Here is a 22,823-nt window from a genome sequence, read left to right as displayed (position 1 = left end):
TTTTTATTAGGAGATATTGAAGGGATAATAACAAAACTTAAATTGAATAAGTATCAGAAAAAATTTATAAAAAGTGCATTGGCAGTAGCCAAAAAAGTTATCGCAGTTACTTGGAAATCTGATCTATATTTAACTATGGATCGTTGGAATAATGAAATAAATAGTTGTATTCCACTTGAAAAAATTACGTATAATCTAAGAAATGAATATGATATATTTTTGAAAATCTGGTTCCCATACTTACAAAAAATAAGATTAAATACATAGGTCCTTTGAAGATAAAATTATAGTAATTGGGGAAAGTAAAAATATCAAAATTATTTTGAACTCCATGGAGCATGTGGGGACCCTCCAATATCCAGGCAATCTTTCTCTTCTTTCCTTTTTTTTCTTTCTTTAGATAAGGGTTAAGGGGGGAGAGGGTTAAGGGGGGGGAGAGGGTTAAGGGGGGGAGAGGGTTAAGGGGGGGAGAGGGTTAAGGGGGGGAGAGGGTTAAGGGGGGGAGAGGGTTAAGGGGGGGAGGGTCAATATTATTTTTCTTACTATTTTATTACCACATTTATTCTTTGTAACCTAAAATTTAATAAATAAATATTTTTTTTTAAAAAAAGAGAGAAATTGCATAACCTGGCCCTCCATAGCTCCCTCTTCAACTGGATCTTCAACTTCCAAAATGGAAGACCACAGTCTGTGCAGATTGGTGATAACATATCCTCCTTGCTGACAATCAACACTGGCACACCTCAGGGGTGTGTGCTTAGCCCACTGCTTTACTCTTTGTATACACATGACTGCGTAGCTAGGCATAGCTCAAATACCTTCTGTGAATTTGCTGACAATACAATCGTCAGTTGCCAATGATACAACTGGAAGAATCTTAGATGGTGACGAGAGGGCATACGGGAGTGAGATATGCCAACTAGTGTTGAGTGCAGCAACAACATAGCACTCAACGTCAGTAAGACAAAGAGCTGATTGTGGACTTCAGGAAGGGAAGTTGAAGGAGCACATACCAACCCTCACAGAGGGATCAGAAGTGGAGAGAGTGAGCAGCTTCAAGTTCCTGGGTGTCAAGATCTCTGAGGATCTAACCTGGTCCAACATATCGAGACAATTATAACGGAGGCAAGACAGCAGCTATTCTGTATTAGGAGTTTTAAGAGATTTGGCATGTCAACAAATACACTAAAAAATTTCTATAGTTGTAGGTGTGGAGAGCATTCTGACAGGCTGCATCACTGTCTGGGTTGGAGGGGCTACTCTGCACAGGACTGAAAGAAGCTGCAGAAGGTTGTAAATCTAGTCAGCTCCATCTTGGGTACTAGCCTACAAAGTACCCAGGACATTTTTGGGAGTGATGTCTGAGAAAGGCAGCGCCCATTAGTAAGGAACTCCAGCACCCTTTTCTCACTGTTACCATCAGGTAAGAGATACAGAAGCCGAAAGGCACACACTCAGTGATTCAGGAACAGCTTCTTCTCCTCTGCCATCCGATTCCTAAATGGACTTTGAAGCTTTGGATACTACCTCACTTTTTTTAAATATATAGTATTTCAGTTTTTGTACTTTCTTTTAAATCCATTCCATATACGTAATTGATTGATTTGTTTATTTATTATTATTTTTTCCCGCTAGGTTATGTATTGCATTAAGTTGCTGCCAAGTTAACAAATTTCACGTCACATGCCAGTGATAATAAACCTGATTCTGACTGTAGATACTTGGAAACATACTGCACTGTCATTCCACGCAGCTCAAGATCAAGGATGTTGGCACTGACCAGGTATCATCGCTATTACAAAACTAGGGTAGTTACAAAACTAAGATTAAGGAGTATGAAATATTTTCATTTGAAAGCAGAGCTTTAGTTAATTTTCTTCTTCTGCAGAAATCAGCAGTAAAAATTTTTATTGTAATGCCTTTCTGTTAGCAAACAACCCAAAAGCAGAATTAGAAGGAAAACCACTCCTATAGATCCAGTAGGGAACCACAAAGACACCACAGCTGCTTATGTGATTTTAAACAATATCTGCTCACTTGCTCGAAAAACATTAGAACGATAACTCAGTTCTAAGGTTTCTTAAAGAGCAAAAAGACAAACACATTAAATCAAAAACATTCATGGACGACATGCCAGAATTGTAAATTTTTCCTAAAAAGGCGAAAAACAATCCAAAAATAACCACACAGAAATGACAAGGGCTCAAGAATTCAAGCTCACAGCATTGTGAGCAACATTTTATAATCTTTGTTTTCCAAGTAAAAATTAAATTCACAGTTTATTAAATTTGGTTATTAATTGTGATGGATCCTTTCTTTGTACATCAACCCTTCCCGAAACACATCTCCTTTCGCAGAGGTGGAAATGCAACTTGTGCACCAGTACAACTTGGCATCATCTCCAATTACATATGCACGTAATATTTAAAGAGAAACTTGATGTTTCTGATGACTTTCTACTTCACAAAGCTTAATCTCAGTTTCTGTTTGAGGGCTTGGCGAGTTTCCTAAAATTAAGTCTCAAGGAAAAAGCAAACTGCCGTTCCAGTCACTTCTGAAGAAAGGACACGGAGCTGAAATTTTAATCATATTATCTCCACAAATGTTGTTGCCTCCAACATTGTTCTATTTTAGCTTTTCAGCACTTGTTGAGATATTGTTTTTCTCAAGAGTTTCCTTCCTTTTGATTTACCATCACTTTGTTTTTTCTACTAACTGCTTATCCATGGTCTTGTTTTCTGGGTCTTGTATTCTGCCCTGCCTACAAAGTTTCAGGTACAGACTACTTTTGATCCTTCTAACCCTCCAAGCCATATAACCCATAATGCATCTTCAAAACTGAGTTGTAACATTGCATACACCATTGCTTCCATTTAACACTTTTTCTAGCAATACATTTTGTACTGCCGTCATTATTAATTCTCTATTTTGTACCCCTATCAATGCTGTCCAATTTCTGCTCCAAAATTAAAAACTTCAGAATTATATTAAAACCACGATAAACAATCTGCAGCCTCCATCTTTCAAACAGATTCAGGATATTAATACAGAACAGTGAAGATGAAGAACATAAACATGAGAAATTCTGCAGATGATGGAAGTCAAAAGCAACACACGTGTGCACACAAAATGCTGGAGGAACTTAGGTCAGGCAGCATCTCTGGAAAGGAATAGACATTCGAGGTTTCGGACTGAGATGTCCATTGCTTATTCAATTCCATAAATGCTGCCATACCTGCTGAGTTCCTCCAGCATTTTGTGTGCGTTGCCCAAGATGAAGAGAGTTTTTCCAGCCTTTTTTGGATCTGATTGAGACAGCAAGAAAAAATATATATTTAGTACAAGACCATTTCTTATCACTGGCTGCCAATGATCTTTTTTTATTTACACTGGCCTGTTACTGTGTACTTACTGACCAATCTCTGCACTTGCTAATTTTGTGATCAGTCAAAAACTTCCTTCCTTGCCACATTTAGACTACTTCTGAAGTTGCCCTAAACAAATCAAAAGAAGTTTTTATTTTAAGACAGAATCCTCATACAGCTCAGGTGCAACTTCTAAGAATTAACAGAATAACAGTCTATTTGATCTAATGCACTTCCACCTATTTTTATTTCAAATGTACTTGTTCATTTAACATAAGTAGTTTTGAGCTTTAATAAGGCTGTACCAATAGTTGGGAGGCCAAAGATCTTTTATGATGTAGATAAAAGACCACAGAAATAATATTTTTTTTCCATAATCTTCTCCTGGGTTTCTGTGCATTAAACTGTTTAAATTAAATTTGTCCATATACTATGAGTATGAGCAGCTATTTTCCTATTTAAATAATCTTCCTGCTCTTTCAGCAGTGTTAAGCAAAATTAAATTTCTGAATTATATAAGACCAAGAGTTAAGAGGCCACCAAATCACATTTTATGCAGAGATTGGTGAGTGCATGGAATGGGCTGCCGACAGCGGAGGCGGAAACAATAGGGTCTGTTAAGAGACCACTGGATGGATATAATGGAGCTTAGAAAAATAGAGGGTAAGTCTAGATAGTTTGAAGGGCATTTTTTGGTACAGCTTTGTGGGCCGAAGGGCCTGTATTGTGCATGTAGGTTTTCTATGTTTCTATTTCACAACTGCCTGCCCTTACTCTTCACGTGGACCTGCTTTAGATATTAGAGGTTTTGTATTATTTACAGCTGGAAAAATGGTTTTGTCTCCAAGCATTACATTCCCCAAAATGATCTTTTAGTCAGTCACCCAGAGAGTTCTAAAGTTCAAAGTAAATTTATTATCAAAGTACACTATGTCACAATATATTACCCAGAGATTCATTTTCTTGTGGGCATCCGTCAATTCAGTTGGGAAACCAAGATGAATTGCAATAAAGAATAAAAGAATTTCTGCTTTTAGAAGAGCTGATTTGAAGAACAATCATGTTAAAATGCATTAATTTCCCCCTCAGCTGTCACTTACCTTTCTTTTAATATATAAATAGTGCTGCTGCTATTTGCCTCAACACTAAAATATTTTTCACTTGATTTAAGATTTCTAACTACCTCTCATCTCTGATTTAGCTGCTTTTCTTTTTTTTAAACATCTCAACTTCTCATTTCAACAGGTTTTGTTTTGAAATTTAAGGTTTTACATTCTCATTTGCTGTTCTGCAAGATTAGAATTAGTAAGCATATTCCAAATGATTATTTCACCATATGTGATACTGATAATAGACCAAGTTCTGATTCAATAAATACAACTCATCTGGCAACAAAAATCCAAAGCTAGATATACACTTTTACAGTGGCAATTAGCAGGATTTGGAAAGATTTGACAAACTACTAGGTAGATTGATGCTCGACACTGGAACAAAATCATTAATGCTTTGGTCCTTTCTTGGAAGGATGTGTACAAAACTTTGTACTTAGTCATTAAACTAAAACACAACATATTCATTCCAGAACCCATTGGATCAAACAGTATATTTTACATTCACTTCCTCATCATCCAGAGATAGTGTTGTGTTTCTAAAGTGCTTTGGTTTTGTAGCTTCAGCCGAAGATCTTTTCCATATGAACCTGATATTCAATAGTAAAATAGTCTATGAATTAACATTTAAAGAATCAAGGAATATGGTGTTGGTCCAGGCAAGTGACACTAAGGTAAAGGATCAGCCAGAAACTTACTGAATAGTTCAGAAGGAATGAACTGCTGAATTAGCTTTGCTTCTTTTTTTAAAAAAAAACATTGTCTTCATCAATTTTTTTAATACCCAGAGTTCATCTAAATATAGAGTGATATTCAAAGGACCTTTATTTGATTATGGCTTTTAAACTGAACAGGTATGGGTAGCACAGAATAGAGTTGCTGCCTCATAGTGCCAATAATCCAGATTAAATTGTGATCTTGGTTGCTGCCTGTATGGAGAGCATCGGGGGGGGGGGGGGGGGGGGGGGGGGGGGGGGGGAGGGGCTGACAGGAATGCTGAAAGAATGAAATGGTGAAGTGTGATTAGTTTAAAATTAAATGTTTGATTATCAGCATTGATTTAGTTGGCTGAACATTCTGCTTTTGTACCGTCCCTGTCTATGAATCCACAAAGTAACACTGCCAAAAATCAGTGGCTTGATTTCACACTGCAAGAAAGCAAACTAATTACAAAACATGACAATCATCTCTCTAATCAATATATCTTCACGGATATTTTCATGGAACGGTGTCTCAGAAAAGCAGCATCCATTATTAAGGACCTCCAGCATCCAGGGCATGTCCTTTTCTCAGTTACCATCAGGAAAGAGGTACAGAAGCCTGAAGGCACACACTCAGCAATTCAGGAACAGCTTCTTCCCCTCTACCATCCAATTCCTAAATGGACACTGAAGCTTTGGACACTACCTCCCTTTTTAAGAAAATATACAGCATTTCTGTTTTTTTGCACATTTCTTAATCCAGTCAATACATGTATACTATAATTGATTTATTTAATTATTATTATTATTTTTCCCTTCTATATTATGTATTACATTGAACTGCTGCCAAGTTAACAAATTTCATGTCACATGCCAGTGATAATAAACCTGATTCTGATATATTTCTTATTGCAGTCATTTGTAAGATGTAATAGTTCACCAATTTAATTAGTTTATTCACCTGCAATGCACATGAATTTATTGTAAAGTTATCCAAGTACAAAATTTCTACTCGGTTAAAAACATTAGAAGTAATTGCCATACATTTGTATTGAATACTGAAAGCTTTTATCAAAACGTTAAATAGTTTAAATTGCCCAGCAGATGGCAATATACGTGCAAGTGTCTGCTGTTTTTGCTTGGCATTGAGACTGGAGGCCATTTTGTGTTGCTACTTAAATTGACAACTTCTGTTGCCATTATATACATTTTAAAATGTTGCCCATGGAAAAAGTGTAAGATTTAAAAAGTTAAAATGTACTGTAATTTACATCAACACTTCAGCTCCTAAGTTCAGTTTTCTTCAGCTTCAATGTGTTAAAATATTGGTCAATGACTAAAACTATAGTTAATCCAAAAATCATGAAAGCATGCCTATAAAGCAGAATCTGGACTGCAAAATTCAAATTAGTAATTTTCGAGTTTAAACTGTAAACACAATCATTTCCTCTGGTTTCTGATACTGCAGAAATAAAACAAAAGTATGGATTTCAAAAGTAGATATTGAGAGTTGATTACAGTGTAATATTAGTATTGCAGAACTCACAGGTATGATTGACATTCCTCCCAATTGGACGAAGATTTCAATTGTGCCTCATTGGCAGGAGTTCAGGGTTATACATGATCAAAAATTGAAGATTTTAAAAGATATTCTCTATATCCATCTCTATATATTCTCTATATCTCTATATTCTCTCAACTCTTTGCTCAGACTATAACATGTCCCGACAGCAAACCACTGTGAGACAAGATCCAATACTTTGCCTGTCACTAATAATCTAACCAGTATGAATATTCAACTCACCCTCAGATTTTGGTATTTCTCTTCAAAATACAGGCTAAGTTTTGCTGTTAAGTGCAAACATAGAAAAACTCAACTGTTATTAAGGAAGCAAATACTGGCATTGCAATGTCCTCCACAAATGAAAACAATTTTCACTATCCATTTACATGAATCTATAAACCCCATTTCCAGAAAAGTTGGGATATTTTCCAAAATGCGATAAAAACAAAAATCTGTAATATGTTAATTCACGTAAACCTTTATTTAACTGACAAAAGTACAAAGAAAAGATTTTCAATAGTTTTACTGACCAAATTAATTGTATTTTGTAAATATACACAAATTTAGAATTTGATGGCTTCAACACACTCAACAAAATTTGGGACAGAAGCACGTTTACCGTTGTATTACATCACCTTTCCTTTTAATAATACTTTTTAATCGTTTTGGAACTGAGGATACTAATTGTAGTAGATTTGCAATTGGAAATTTTGTCCATTCCAGCTTGATATAAGACTTCAGCTGCTCAACAGTCCGTGGTCTCCGTTGTCTGATTCTCCTCTTCATGATGCGCCATACATTTTCAATAGGAGACAGATCTGGACTGGCAGCAGGCCAGTCAAGCACACGCACTCTGTGTCTACCAAGCCACGCTGTTGTAGCCCGTGCAGATTGTGGTCTGGCATTGTTCTGCTGAAATAAGCATGGTCGTCCTGGGAAGAGATATCGACTTGATGGCAACATATGTCTCTCTAAAATCCTAATATATGCCTCAGAGTCAATGGTACCTTCACATACATGCAACTCACCCATGCCGTGGGCACTGATGCACCCCCATACCAACACAGATGCCAGCTTTTGCACCTTTCACTGATAACAATCAGGATGGTTGTTTTCATCTTTGGCACGGAGAACTCGACGCCCATTTTTTCTAAAAACTAGCTGAAATGTGGACTCATCTGACCACAGCACACGGTTCCAGTCTTTCGGTCCATCTGAGATGAGCTCGGGCCCAGAGAACTCGCTGGCGTTTCTGCAGAGAGTTGATGTGTGGCTTCCTCCTTAGTTTCAAGTTGCATTTCTGGATGCAGCGACGGACTGTGTTAAGTGACAATGGTTTTCCGAAGTACTCCCAAGCCCAGGTGGCTATAATTGTCACAGTAGAATGACAGTTTCTTAGGCAGTGCCGCCTGAGGGCTCGAAGATCACGTATATTCAACAGTGGTTTCCAACCTTGCCTTTTATGCACTGAGCTGTCTCTGAATTCTCTGAATCTTTTCACAATATTATGTACTGTAGATGTTGAAAGACCTAAATTCTCTGCAATCTTGCATTGGGAAATGTTCCTTTTGAACTAACAATTCCCTCACTAATTCTGGCACAAAGGGGTGAGCCACGACCCATCCTTGCTTGCAAAGACTGAGCCTTTGGTGGACGCTACTTTTATACCCAGTCATGATACCTCACTTGCTACCAATTAGCCTGCTTAATGTGGAGTCTTCCAAACCGGTGTTACTTGAATATTCTGTGCACTTTTCAATCTTATTTTAACTCTGTCCCAACTTTTGTTGAGTGTGTTGAAGCCATCAAATTCTAAATTTGTGTATATTTACAAAATACAATTAAGTTGGTCAGTAAAACTATTGAAAATCTTTTCTTTGTACTTTTGTCAGTTAAGTAAAGGTTCATGTGAATTAACATTATCACAGATTTTTGTTTTTATTGCAATTTGGAAAATATCCCAACTCTTCTGAAAATGGGGTTTGTATTATTCATATAGTGTGCAATGAAAATAGCCTTTGAACAAAACTTTGCAATATAGCTAAAAACCATAAGTACAAAGTAAATCTTGTTCTTTAAACTGTTCCTTTCTGTCAAGGAATACCCAACTCTGGTTATAATCAAACTGTTCTTATGTACAAAGCGGCCATGTGGAAAGCAGCCAGTGAAGGAGTGGAGATTTGAGGCTTTGACGAGAAGACGCTGAGGATGAGCTTCACTTCAAGTGAGGTCAGGCCGGGTAAGTTCCTTTCAAAGGAGAAAGTTTCAAAAGTTGAGGCAAGTATTGGGTATGTCATGGCAGCTGAGATCCGCCCCGTGGTTTGTTCATCCTGCAGCATGTGGGAAATCAGGGATATGTCCAGTGTCCCTGACGACCATGCGTGCAGGAAGTGTGTCCAACTGCAGCTTCTGGCAGACCTCATTGAGCGTCTGGAGCTGCGGTTGGATTCATACTGGAGCATCTGCGATGCTGAGAAAGTCGTGAATAGCACGTTCAGTGAGTTGGCCACACCGTACGTAAAGGCTACACAGGCAGAAAGGGAAGGGGTGGCCACTAGACAGCGTAGCAATAGGCAGGCAGCGTAGGAGTCCCCTGAGGTCATCTCCCTCCTAAACAGATATACTGTTTTGGATACTGTTGGGCGAGATGTCTCATCAGGGGAAGGCAGCAGCAGCAGCCGAGTTCATTGCACCATGGGTGGCTCTGCGGCACAGGAGGGAAGGAAAAGGAGTGGGAGAGCTATAGTGCTAGGGGATTTGATTGTAAGGGGAATAGATAGGCATTTCTGCAGCTGCAAATGAGACTCTAGGATGGTATGTTGCCTCCTTGGTGCAAGGATCAAGGATGTCTCTGAGCGGCTGCAGGACATTCTGGAATGGGAGGGTGAACAGCCAGTGGTTGTGGTGCACATAGATACCAACGATATAGGTAAAAACCGGGATGAGGTCCTACAAGGTGAATTTAGGGAGTTAAGAGATAAACTAAAAAGTAGGACCACAAAGGTAATAATCTCTGGATTAATACCAGAGCCACGTGCTAGTCAGAGTAGAAATAGGAGGATATTTCAGATGAATACGTGGCTTGAAAATGGTGCAAAGGAGAGGGATTCAAATTTCTGGAGCATTGGAACCAGTTCTGGGGGAGGTGGGACTGGTATAAAAAGGACGGTCTGCACCTGGGCTGGACTGGAACCAATGTCCTAGGGGGAGCATTTGCTACTGCTGTTGAGGAGGCTTTAAACTAATGTGGCAGGGGGATGGGAACAAGTGCAGAGAGATAGAGGGGTGTAAAATGAGGGTAGAAGCAAAAAGTAGTAAGGTGAAAAGTAAAAGTGGCAGGCAGGCAAATCCAGGGCAAAAATCAAAAAGGGCCACTTTTCAACATAATTGTATAAGGGCTAAGAGTGTTGTAAAAACAAGCCTGAAGGCTCTGTGTGTCAATGCGAGGAGCATTCATAACAAGGTGGATGAATTAAATGTGCAGACAGTTATTAATGAATATGATATAGTTGGGATCACAGAGACATGGCTCCAAGGTGACCAAGGATGGGAGCTCAACATCCAGAGAGGTTCAATATTCAGGAGGGATAGACAGGAAAGAAAAGGAGGTGGGGTAGCATTGCTGGTTAGAGAGGAGATTAACGCAATAGAAAGGAAGGACATTAGCCTGGAGGATGTGGAATTGATAAGGGTAGAGCTGCATAACACTAAGGGGCAGAAAACACTGGTGGGAGTTGTGTACAGGCCACCTAACAGTAGTAGTGAGGTTGGGGATGGGATTAAACAGGAAATTAGAAATGCGTGCAATAAAGGAACAGTAGTTATAATGGGTGACTTCAATCTACTTATGGATTAGGTGAACCAAATTGGTAAGGGTGCTAAGGAAGAGGATTTCTTGGAATGTATGCGGGACGGTTTTCTGAACCAACATGTCGAGGAACCAACTAGAGAGCAGGCCATTCTAGATTGGTTATTGAGCAATGAGGAAGGGTTAGTTAGCAATCTTGTTGTGCGAGGCCCCTTGGGTAAGAGTGACCATAATATGGAGTGACCATTAAGATGGAGAGTGACATAGTAGTCAGAAACAAAGGTTTTGAACTTAAAGAAAGGTAACTTTGAAGGTATGAGACGTGAATTAGCTAAGATAGACTGGCAAATGATACTTAAAGGGTTGACGGTGGATATGCAATGGCAAACATTTAAAGATCGCATGGATGAACTACAATTGTTCATCCCAGTTTGGCAAAAGAATAAACCAGGGAAGGTAGTGCACCCGTAGCTGACAAGGGAAATTAGGGATAGTTATCAAGTCCAAAGAAGAAACATATAAATTAGCAAAAAAAAGTGGTACACCTGCGGACTGGGAGAAATTCAGAGACCAGCAGAGGAGGACAAAGGGCTTAATTAGGAAAGGGAAAAAAAGATTATGAGAGAAAGCTGGCAGGGAACATAAAAACTGACTGTAAAAGCTTTTATAGATACGTGAAAAGAAAAAGATTGGTCAAGACAAATGTAGGTCCTTTACAGTCAGAAACAGGTGAATTGATCATAGGGAACAAAGACATGGCAGACCAATTGAATAAATACTTTGGTTCTGTCTTCACTAAGGAGGACATAAATAATCTTCCAGAAATAGTAAGGGACCGAGGGTCTAGTGCGGGGGTCGGCAACCCACGGCTCCCGAGCCATTTGTGGCTCTTTCACCTCTGTGCTGCGGCTCCCTGTGGCTTTGGGAAATAATTGGTCAGTATTTAATTAAAATGTATTTTATGTTAGTTTGTTAGCTTTTGAAATGTAATTCTAAATTTGAAGATTATGGTGATCTTGTACAATCTAAGTGTGGCGACACATTTCCTGGCACATCCGAAACGGCTCACAATTAGCCAGCATTCCGGCTAAGGGAGATAGCCTACGGGGGTTTGTGAGTACGCGTCTTTTGCAGCATCTGCGTCCATGGGGGCTGGGTTGAGGGAGGCTTAAAAGCAAGGCTGTTTAGTTCGAATAAAGTTATTCGACTGCAGTTTACTGACTGCGTGAGCACACCGCTACAACGTGTTTTTATCGCTGGCTGTCCAGAGGGGAGGTGCTGAAATGCTTTGTCGCGTGTCTGGAAGAAGTGAAAACTTTCCTGGGCAGCAAAGGGCTCACCTTTCCTGAGCTGGAACAGCCAGAGTGGCTGGAAAAGCTACACTTCATGGTAGACATGACAGCGCACCTGAACACACTGAAAACAGCTCTTCAGGGGTAAGGACTTACAGCCCTACACATGTTGGAGGATGTTTTGGCATTCGAGCGCAAGTTGACAGTGCTTGCCAGAGATTTACAGAAAGGCACATTGTCTCACTTCCCCAATTTGAGAGAGTTCAAACAAGGTCACGACATGATAAATTCGGAGTATTTACATTCTGCAATCATCGCAATGCAAACATCGTTTGGGAAACGCTTCTGTGAGTTCAGAGAGGAAAAAAACACATTATCCTTCCCGGTCACTCCCCTAAGCATCGATCCATCCCTACCGAATACGACTGCATTGTCAGGTGTGAGTCAACCTGACAAGTATGATAAATATTTTAATTGCCTATTATTTTACGTATATTCATATGTTTTCATTGTTCAGTGAAATAGTCCTTTTATTTTTCAGGTTGACAGCTGGCTGACGTTATTTTTGGTTTGCTGCTGGCGGCAAATTTAAGTTTAGCGTTTTTCATAAACACAAGAAGGACTCAAATAGACGTTGAGTATTTTACTTAAAAGTAACCTTCAACCCAACATCTTATTTTCGGAGTTCAAAATGTTTTTGTTGCATGCAGAAATGTAATTTCGTTTTCTCTGCAGGAGCTCATCAATTTCATAAATGCAACACATTATAGTTTGTTTATACATAGCATAAAGGCAAAACAAAACGTTGTATGCAGTGTTATTTCATTTTAAATGTCAAACAGGTTTTGCGGCTCCCAGTGTTTTCTTTTCTGTGGGAAACGGGTCCAAGTGGCTCTTTCAGTGGTAAAGGTTGCTGACCCCTGGTCTAGTGAGATGGAAGAACTGAGGGAAATACGTGTTAGTAGGGAAGTGGCGTTAGGTAAATTGAAGGGATTAAAGGCAGATAAATCCCCAGGGCCAGATGGTCTGCATCCCAGAGTGCTTAAGGAAGTTGCCCAAGAAATAGTGGATGCATTAGTGATAATTTTTCAAAACTCCTTAGATTCTGGATTAGTTGCTAAGGATTGGAGGGTGGCTAATGTAACGCCACTTTTTAAAAAAAGGAGCGAGAGAGAAATCGGGGAATTATAGACCAGTTAGTCTGATATCGGTGGTGGGGAAAATGCCAGCGGTTATCAAAGATGTGATAACAGCACATTTGGAAAGAGGTGAAATCATCGGACAAAGTCAGCATGGATTTGTGAAAGGAAAATCATGTCTGACGAATCTTATAGAATTTTTTGAAGATGTAACTAGTAGAGAAGATAGGGGAGAGCCAGTGGATGTGGTATATTTAGATTTTCAAAAGGCTTTTGACAAGGTCCCACACAGGAGATTAGTGTGTAAACTTAAGGCGCACAGTTTTGGGGGTATGGTATTGATGTGGATAGAGAATTGGTTAGCAGACAGGAAGCAAACAGTGGGAGTAAATAGGACCTTTTCAGAATGGCAGGCAGTGACTCGTTGGGTACCGCAAGGCTCAGTGTTGGGACCCCAGTTGTTTACAACATATATTAATGATTTAGACGAGGGAATTCAATGCAGCATCTCCAAGTTTGCGGATGACACGAAGCTGGGTGGCGGTGTTAGCCGTGAGGAGGATGCTAAGAGGATGCGGGGTGACTTGGATAGGTTAGGTGAGTGAGCAAATTCATGGCAGATGAAATTTAATTTGGATAAATGTGAGGTTATCCACTTTGGTGGCAAGAACAGGAAAACAGATTATTATCTGAACAGTGGCTGATCAGGAAAAGGGGAGATGCAACGAGACCTGGGTGTCATTTTACACCAGTCATTGAAGGTGGGCATGCAGGTACAGCAGGCGGTGAAAAAGGCAAATGGTATGTTGGCATTCATAGCAAAAGGATTTGAGTACAGGAGCAGGGAGATTCTACTGCAGTTGTACAAGGCCTTGATGAGACCGCACCTAGAATACTGTGTGCAGTTTTGGTCCCCTAATCTGAGGAAAGACATTCTTGCCATAGAGGGAGTATAGAGAAGGTTCACCAGATTGATTCCTGGGATGGCAGGACTTTCATATGAAGAAAGACTGGATCGACTAGGCTTATACTCACTGGAATTTAGAAGATTGAGGGGTATCTTATTGAAATGTATAAAATTCCAAATGGATTGGACAGGTTAGATCAGGCATGGGCAAACTACGGCCCGGGGGCCATATGTGGCCCATTAAGCTTTTTAATCCGGCCCGCAGAACTTGATGAAATTATATTAATAAACCTTGTTAACGTTTTCTCCCCGCAATTCTGGTGTTTTCCCAATAGATGACGCACTCTATATACATTGACCTTTGTTGAGGTGCAGCGTATTACTCCACATTTGCGCTTTACTCTTTGTTCAGCTCGACCTATTTGTGTGAACAGGCGTTCAGTGTCATGAACATCAACAAAGCCAGCCACAGATCCAAGTTAACTGACCAACACCTCAGATCCATCCTGAGAATCACCACAACAAAACTAAATCCAGACTTTGATGCGCTGGCTAAAAAGGGAGACCAACAACACTGTTCCCACTGAAATTAAAAATAAGTTTCTTCGTTGTGTTATGTAAAAAATGCATTTGAAATTTTCTTTTCAATAAGCCTTACATGTTACATGTCATTTCTGTTAAGTGATGGACATGAGTAGTGCACAGGTGCACGTATGTTCTCAAAATAAAAAATGCGCTCCAGATCAAATAACGCGCTCCGCATACTGGCGTGCTGTCACTGTTCTGTCCTTGTGCTGGTCATTGTTGAGTTTTGGCACAGGGGACAATTGAATAAGAAGGAGCAGGACAAGTAGACCTGCATCTCCTACAGTTTTTGAAATAAAGACAGTCAGGTGGAGAGCGATGATGATAATATCTTGAAGGATAACAGAATTTTCAGTGCTTTAAAATAATAACTGTTACTATTAAAAAAAGCTGTATTTTATTCATTTAATTTTCAGTGTTTTAAAAGTCATTTCAATAAATAGCTAAATACCATGGGACTTCAAAGACAGATATTTTGTTTTAATGCATTTGTTCATTTTCAATTGAAATTAAAGCACATGTTTTCTACATATCCCATGATATTTTATTTTCTCTTATGAGGTGTATTACCAAAACACTCCATCCATCTGCTCCTGGTCCAGCCCCCCTGTCAAAATTTTAGAACCCTTTGTTGCCCACAAGTGAAAAAGTTTGCCCACCCCTGGGCTAGATGCAGGAAGATTGTTTCCGATGTTGAGGAAGTCCAGAATGAGGGGTCACAGTTTAAGGATAAAGGGGAAGCCTTTTAGGACCGAGATGAGGAAAAACTTCTTCACACAAGAGTGGTGAATCTGTGGAATTCTCTGCCACCGGTTAACAGTTGAGGCCGGCTCATTGGCTATATTTAAGAGGAAGTTAGATACGGCCCTTGTGGCTAAAGGGATCGGGGGTACGGAGAGAAAGCAGGTAAAGGGTTCTGAGTTGGATGATCAGCCATGATCATACTGAATGGCAGTGCAGGCTTGAAGGGCCGAATGGCCTACTCCTACACCTATTTTCTATGTTTCTATGTTTACACATTAAGCCTCCATTTGGTAAATACTAAAATGTTTTTATTAATACAAATTAAAAATGAAACATTCTCCTATTCATGTCTATTTGATATCACCTCCCCTTTTGATGCTAACCAATAGCCATTTAGTTTTCCAGCCAGAAGCAGCAGAAAATGCAATGTTCAGAATTCCACAAATTCTACTTGAGTTCATATTTCAGTTTTTCCTCATTTATTCAAAAAAGTATTAATTTCTCAGAATCATCCAGCATGCTTAAAACCAGAACAACAGAGATCAAGTCTCCACTTTACACCATCGCTCTTCAGCCAGAAGCTCTGCTACTGCACATCTCAGTAAAATATCTGCTTAAAGTTTGTCAGTAATATCGTCGTGGACTGACTATAAATACAAAATTAAAGGAAAGATACACCCTCTAAATATGACAGCAACACAGCAGATACGTACGAATCTGAGTTATTAGGAAGTTCAAAATAGCAATGCAAAAACACAAAGTACATATGATTTGGATCATGCAGGTTCCACATTTTAGGAATAATACAAGTAGTCAATTGTAAGTATGACTGCATAACAGGTTAACCTTGAATAGAAAAATAATCTTTGAGATGGCTGTAAGAAGCATGACAATGCTTATACCCAAGTTAGTAGAGAACAAACATTATAAACTTAATGCAACATATAAAACTAACATTTAGATATAGAGTGTCAGTACAATACTAAACATTTTAAACAGCAAGTCTTGAATGTGGTACTTAGATTATCTACACTTCAAAATAAAAAAACTGGTAATGGGAGTCCCTTCTAAAGTACTTCAGCTATTCACATTTCAACTTGGCAAAGGAATAGCTTAGTAATTTCAGTAACTAAAATAAAGGATAAAAATCCCCCCAAAAAGGTTGGTATTTGTAGCTACTTTCAATTAATGAAATCAAATATTGTTTAAAAAACCCAGGAATTCCTAAATTTGGTTTATATAGTCTCTATAAATTTGTGGTGTATTTAAAAATTACCCCCTGGCCATCACTGTCACTTAACATTTAATGCATCGGCGCAACCACTTCACAATTTGTTCTTAGCTCGATTTGACAATGACTGAAAACTCATCTAACACTTCACTGAAACGTTCATTAAATGTCATCAGGGCCACATGTTAAATTAGAATCCACGATTTGGTGATGAGTTTCTTGCATGACAATTACTTTTCCTACACTGAAAAAAGTAAAATTGCTACAGGTGTAACTACATATTTCGTAAAATGGGATTGGTCTCCAATGATCAATGTTTCAAAAAAAAAGGGATGGCTGTTTGAATTTCACAACATACCTTTAGATTTCCAACACTTTCTTCAAATGATTTGAAGGTAGGCGATTCCCTGAAAGTAAAAACAAGAGAAAATAGCTGACTGCATCATAATTCAGCAAACCTTTAAAATTCACCGTTGATGATTAAAGACTTTGCCCTTTAATCAGTTACTAGAATGACTACATCTAACACGACTGCAATAAAATAGGACCAGCTTTGCAGCACAAAAACTTAGAAGTATGTAGGGAACATGAAATGGCAAACTCCTGAGTAAGCAAGTACAAGAACAGAGTAACATCATGAAGGAAAATAAGTTCAAAATAGTGTAATTACCTCATAGCAGGCATGCTTATTGAATGACGTATGGAATAACTGCTACTCGGAAGCATTAAGAAAGAACAAGTACTCCAAGTTATTAAAAGTAATGGTAACCCAATGGGCATGAAAAATGGTCAAAGATCATAGTTAAGTATCAGTTTCTCATGACAACAAACACTGAACAGCAAATTTATGACTATTGTTAAAACTATACAAACAAGAAGTTGCAAACAAAAAGTTTAAAAACTAATTATAATACTTACACGGGTTTTTAAATAATAACCCCGATGCATGATTATGCCTAATGCCATACGAATCAGGTTCTGCACCAAAGCTTCTTGGTAGACCAACATTAGGAAATATATCATCCCTTAGACTCTTCAATTTGTTCAGAAAACAGGACTTAAAACACAGTATATGCATTTAAAGTCACCATTGAATATATAGTACAAGGAACCACATGGCAGAAGCTGGGTCTGGAAGGAGAGATGCTTGATTCTGCTTTATCATAAATTTAACAGTGCAGTACTACCTTCACTATTCCCTGGGTCCAAACACAATCACCATTTGAGCATATGCGAAAGTGTCAGAAGATTTTCTCATACAAGAAATCACCCGGTTCTTCATTTGGCAGCATAAGGATAAAGGACCTCAATTTGAAAGTACTGAAGAATGTTGTAAGCAAGATACTTAAAGTGACAAGAGTTGAGCAGAATAGAAACTTAAGCAAGGGCTGGGGAAATATGGAATAAGGAAGCACATTAGGCTGAATTGTGCCAATGGCTAGCCAGGTCTACAGAGCCAAGTACACAATGTCAACACAACTCAAATATAGAATACAAAACGTGCTAGAAGTCAGGTCCTAGCACAGCTCTTGTCCCAGATTGCGACCTGAACAAAAGTGCATGATATGCATTGTGATTGGCACCTCTGTTTCATCTCAGCCATGGAGCGGTGAGTCTAGTAATGCTCCATTAATGACAACTGACAAGTACATTCTGTCCATCTGATTTATGGCAATTCTCATTGTTCCCATCAGTCTTATTCCTCCTTTTATAATCCCGCATTCCATAAATCTGAAAGCCAAGTATCTTCAGTAAAAGATAAATTCTGTTTTTGATCAATTAGAACCATAGAACACTACAACACAGTAAGGCCCTTCAGCCCTCCATGTTGTGCTGACCCATATAATCCTTAAAAAAAGTACTAAACCCACACTTTTCTTTCATCCATGTGCCTGTCCAAGAGGCTCTTAAATACCCCTAATGTTTTAGCCTCCACCACCATCCCTGGCAAGTCATTCCAGGCACCCACAACCCTCTGTGTAAAAAAACTTATCCCTGATGTCTCCCCTAAACTTCCCTCCCCTAATTTTGTACATATGCCCTCTGGTGTTTGTTATTGGTGCCCTGGGAAATAGGTACTGACTATCCACCCTATCTATGCCTCTCATAATCTTGTAGACCTCTATCAAGTCCCCTCTCATTCTTCTCTGCTCCAAAGAGAAAAGTCCCAGCTCTGCTAACCTTGCTTCACATGACTTGTTTTCCAATCCAGGCAACATCCTGGTAAATCTCCTCTGCACCCTCTCCATAGCTTCCACATCCTTCCTAAAATGAGGTGACCAGAATTAAACACAATACTCTAAGTGCGGTGTCACCAGAGATTTGCAGAGTTGCAACATGACCTCTCTACTCTTGAACTCAATCCCCCTGTTAATGAAGCCTAGCATCCCATAGGCCTCCTTAACTACCCTATCAACCTGTGCAGCAACCTTAAGGGATGTATGGATTTGAACCCCCAAGGTCCCTTTGTTCATCCACACTCTTAAGTAACTGACCATTAATCCTGTACTCAGTACAGGATTAAATTAAAATAATTACAATTAAAATAACATTTCTCAATTAACTAAAATCTACCTTAAAAAATCAAGTGTATTTTCCTTGTTCCCAAATGTCTGACCAGTAGAGACAACATAGACTATCAGAAAACCACAGGGCAACTCAAAGCAATTATACTGCTCACAGTCTGCCTCAGAACAGCTGTTACAGCCCATGGAGCTGTGTAATCACAAAAGTCTTCAGGAATTCAATAGAAGGTGAATGCATAGTCCAGAAGTCAGAGGACAATCCAGCTCATCAACATTGCAACTTAACCTTTTCACCAGTAAAATATTACAAGAACTGGAAATGTGAAACACTCCTAAAATATGCTGGATAGTCATGTTAAGAATAGGAATTACTTTTTTTTAAAAAAAAGTTCAACCTGGAATATACTGTAGATCAAAGCCAAGTGAATTACGTTCAGAAAACAGATCAACTGTTAAGTAGGAAAAACTAAGAAAGTACTGAAAGAGTTCATATTTTGTGTGAAATTAAACTCTCATAATTCATTTCCTGCCACAAGTTTATTAAACACCAATTCACATAACCACAGTTACTGCGCAAGGGCACTATGAATTTGACAAATTAAGAAATCTGACAAACAATTCCACCATTTTACAAACAAAAAAAACATTGTATTTTCAACGATGTTTTCACCCAGAAATGGCTACACATTTATCTTACCTAAAGGACTGAGATAAAGGGTGAGACCTGAAATAAGCCAATAACAAAGGAAAGAGGTCAGCCAGAAGAGAAATAATTCAGGCCAATAGTATCACTAACTTGCATGACGGAAGAACAACAGAAGCAAACTATCACTCAAATGATGACTGATGCTCAGTGTCATTTCAAGGTGTCATAACTCCTGCTCATTAATCAGTATTTTTTATTCTGTACATAACACAAACAAGCCATTTGTAAGACTGCTCTACAACAGATACAAGCAATCAATTTAGAGGAAGAAGAATAAATTGAAATGTTTTGCTTAAGAGCAAAATAATTAAAATTATTTAGCAGAACCTGTGTAAAGAATGGAATTTGACGAAGTGCAGGAATTAAGGGAAAATATGTTTATTAAAAATTCATGGCAGCAACTCAAAAATTTGAAAAATGCATAAGAGACATAGCTGTAATTGCTGCAATTTGAAAGAGGAGTCTAAATCACATGATCTTGAAGCAAAGGACACAGATGAATAGTGAGTGCTTTGACCCTGTCCTCACTAACGTAAAAGATTCAATATCACAGTAAAGCATGAGTTTGCTGGGGTGGCTCAGTGTCACAGCACAGCATTGCTTCCTTACTGTAGCAAGAACCCAGTGTTGTTTGCATGGAGTTCACATATCTGTAATCAACTTCCTCCAGGTGCTTCAATTCCCTTCCACATCCTAAAGACGCAGGTTGGTAGCTTAACTGTTCACAGCATATATTATCTCTGTATATTGTTAAGTCGATGGTAGGAGGAGCAGGGAGGACTTGAGAAGGTAAGGGACAAATCAGGTTACAGGGAAATAAGTTAGAGGAATCTATTTGATAAGACTGATCTGTCAGCTGGTGAAGACTCAAAAGGCCAAATAGCTTCCTCGGCCATATAAAAGTAATGAGCAATTTAGCCATGCACATCTGTAGAGAAAGAGAACCTTAAATGCTGCAAGTCAATAACCCTTAATCTGAAGAGGATAATAGAGGGAAAAACAAGATTTCTAGCAAATGCCCTTTTTTATGCTATTCAATTTTTAACTCACAGGCACATATTTTCTAGAAAAGTCCTCCTTGAAGAAGCTGCTTCTCTGATTGACGTATATCCATGTCTTTTATCCAGTTTTAGAACAATGCAGCATTTAAACATCAAACTTCCAAGCTAGTTTCAAATAGATTCCTTCCACTCAATCTCACATTCAGCAATAAAAACTTGAAAGTTAAGATCTATATAAATACTTTATGCAAAATGGTAAGCTAATATTTCACAGCTTTCTAATATGCATTCAGCAATATATCTTAGCTGTTTCTGAGAAAGCTCTCAATCGTCATAACATTTTAAACATAAAACATCACTTTTTATGTCTCTGAAAAGTTCAACATTATGGTTTTTAAATATGCCTAAAGAGTAAATGTTGATTTAACAACAAAAATAAAAATGGAGGATTAGCACATTCAAACTACGCAAAAAAAGCTACATGCAACTGTCTACTTCCAAACAAAATTCAATAAATGTAAAAGCAACGTTTCTTTAACATGCAACTCAGCACACACTGCAATATAAGCATGCAGAATAGTTTAGAAAATCACAGCATGATACACTGTTCAAATGCCTGGAACTTCTCTTTCTTAAAAAAACAACTTTCTAGAAGCCTGTGCCTGAGATTCAAAAATTACTCAAAAAAAGACTGGCAGATTTTCAATGTAAGGATTGTATTTTAGGTGTGTGTTAGAGCAAGGCCTGAGAAGAAGAGAAGAAAAAACATGTTTCAGCAACACTTGCAGAGTTTGAGAGCCAGTGGCAGTGAGAATAAGCCTCTGGCATACAATCTGAAGGATGCTGAAATACTATCAGACCTAAAAAATAAAATACTCTACTTAGCACCTTACAATAGGAACAAGGAAAAAGATCCCAAAAAATTGAAAAATACTTAATTTTTAATTAAAAATATTAATTTAGCTGGTATAAAATTTACTGTGCCATTACTACACTAACACCTGCATAATCAATTCATACTGCCCAACATCTATTTGAGCATTTTTAACAGTTGGTAAGAAAAACATCAGGTTAATTGAACAAATGTTAATCACTTTATCTAAGATGAAAAAAGTGTAAAGTTAACTTTGTCAAGTTCAGCTATTATGATTGTGATTGGCTGCAATTAAACCAGATGTTCATGCCGTTAATTTTGTGATGTGAAGGGAATAACTTATGTGAAGGTAGGTAAGTTATACTTACCTATCAATATAAATTTTACATTTCACTACAAATATTCTGTACCTTGGTCCAGCAGTATAGTTTCATATAAATAAAGCGAGAGACTGCACAGTAGATTACTTTCTTGATTAGCTAGTTCATAGCAAAATGAAGCTGATGTTAGATTAAAAAATGTAGAGAACTTACATGCAACATTTGACAGCTCTAAACATTAAATTAAAGCAAGGTCAGTTCTACTGACATTTAAGAAAATGTCTCAGAAATCCACCTAGCATGAATAGTGAAAAATAAATGTCAACCAATTATCTTGAATATTTTGCACTTCCAATGTCTGTTCTGAAACTATGGAAGTAGTATAATCAAGTTAAATCTTTACATCCAATTCCTTGACCATCACTGCGTTTTCAGCCAGTCAGCTTTAAATATAAAAATATCCACAGGGTACAAGTTCCAACAAGAACAGATGATAAAACTATGGAGTCACACCAAGATTGCTCTCAAATACTAAGAGTACACAGTAATAAATATTAAAACATGAACAACTACAAAATAATGTTCAATTTTAGAAGCTCTTAAAATTAGTTTTGCAGCCACACAGTAAACTAAACATAAATATCAACATACCAAGCTCAGGATGACTTTTCATAGGTACTTAAGTGAACACATTTTCAAGAGATTGGAACTGCAATAATCAAGAGTGCTGGTACTTTGCATTGCCTTTCCTATTTAAACATTAGATTTGCAAATTGCATTGAGTAAGCAAGCCAAGTGATGATAGATTGGTAGAATACTAATATTCTTGCAGCTCCATTATTTACTCCAATGTAATAGAGGCAGACTGACTTTTTTCTGCAAGATGGATTTCACAAAGTTCAAAGTGAGAAAAATGCTAAATGCAATTAAAGGTGATTCAAGATTCATTTCT

At 38.2% G+C, this 22,823-nt stretch overlaps 1 protein-coding gene across 5 annotated transcripts in view; it reads right to left on the bottom strand.

Moving 5' to 3' along the window:
- Window positions 1-22,823, bottom strand: part of tpd52l2b (tpd52 like 2b) — a 77,380-nt gene that overhangs the window by 17,095 nt on the left and 37,462 nt on the right. For 4 of the 5 annotated variants that reach the window (XM_059980644.1, XM_059980646.1, XM_059980643.1 and 1 more), the window contains one exon: window positions 16,804-16,852. In XM_059980644.1, coding sequence (XP_059836627.1) covers window positions 16,804-16,852 — 49 coding nt within the window. Of the gene's footprint in view, window positions 1-16,803; window positions 16,853-17,115; window positions 17,161-19,667; window positions 19,695-22,823 lie in introns of all 5 variants that reach the window. The other variant, XM_059980647.1, reaches the window with a different exon arrangement.

The sequence above is a fragment of the Hypanus sabinus genome, chromosome 9, assembly GCF_030144855.1.
Source record: "Hypanus sabinus isolate sHypSab1 chromosome 9, sHypSab1.hap1, whole genome shotgun sequence".
Taxonomy (NCBI): Eukaryota; Metazoa; Chordata; class Chondrichthyes; order Myliobatiformes; family Dasyatidae; genus Hypanus; species Hypanus sabinus.
The sequence above is the reverse complement of the archived record's forward strand: the minus strand, read 5'-3'. Positions and strand labels throughout refer to the sequence as shown.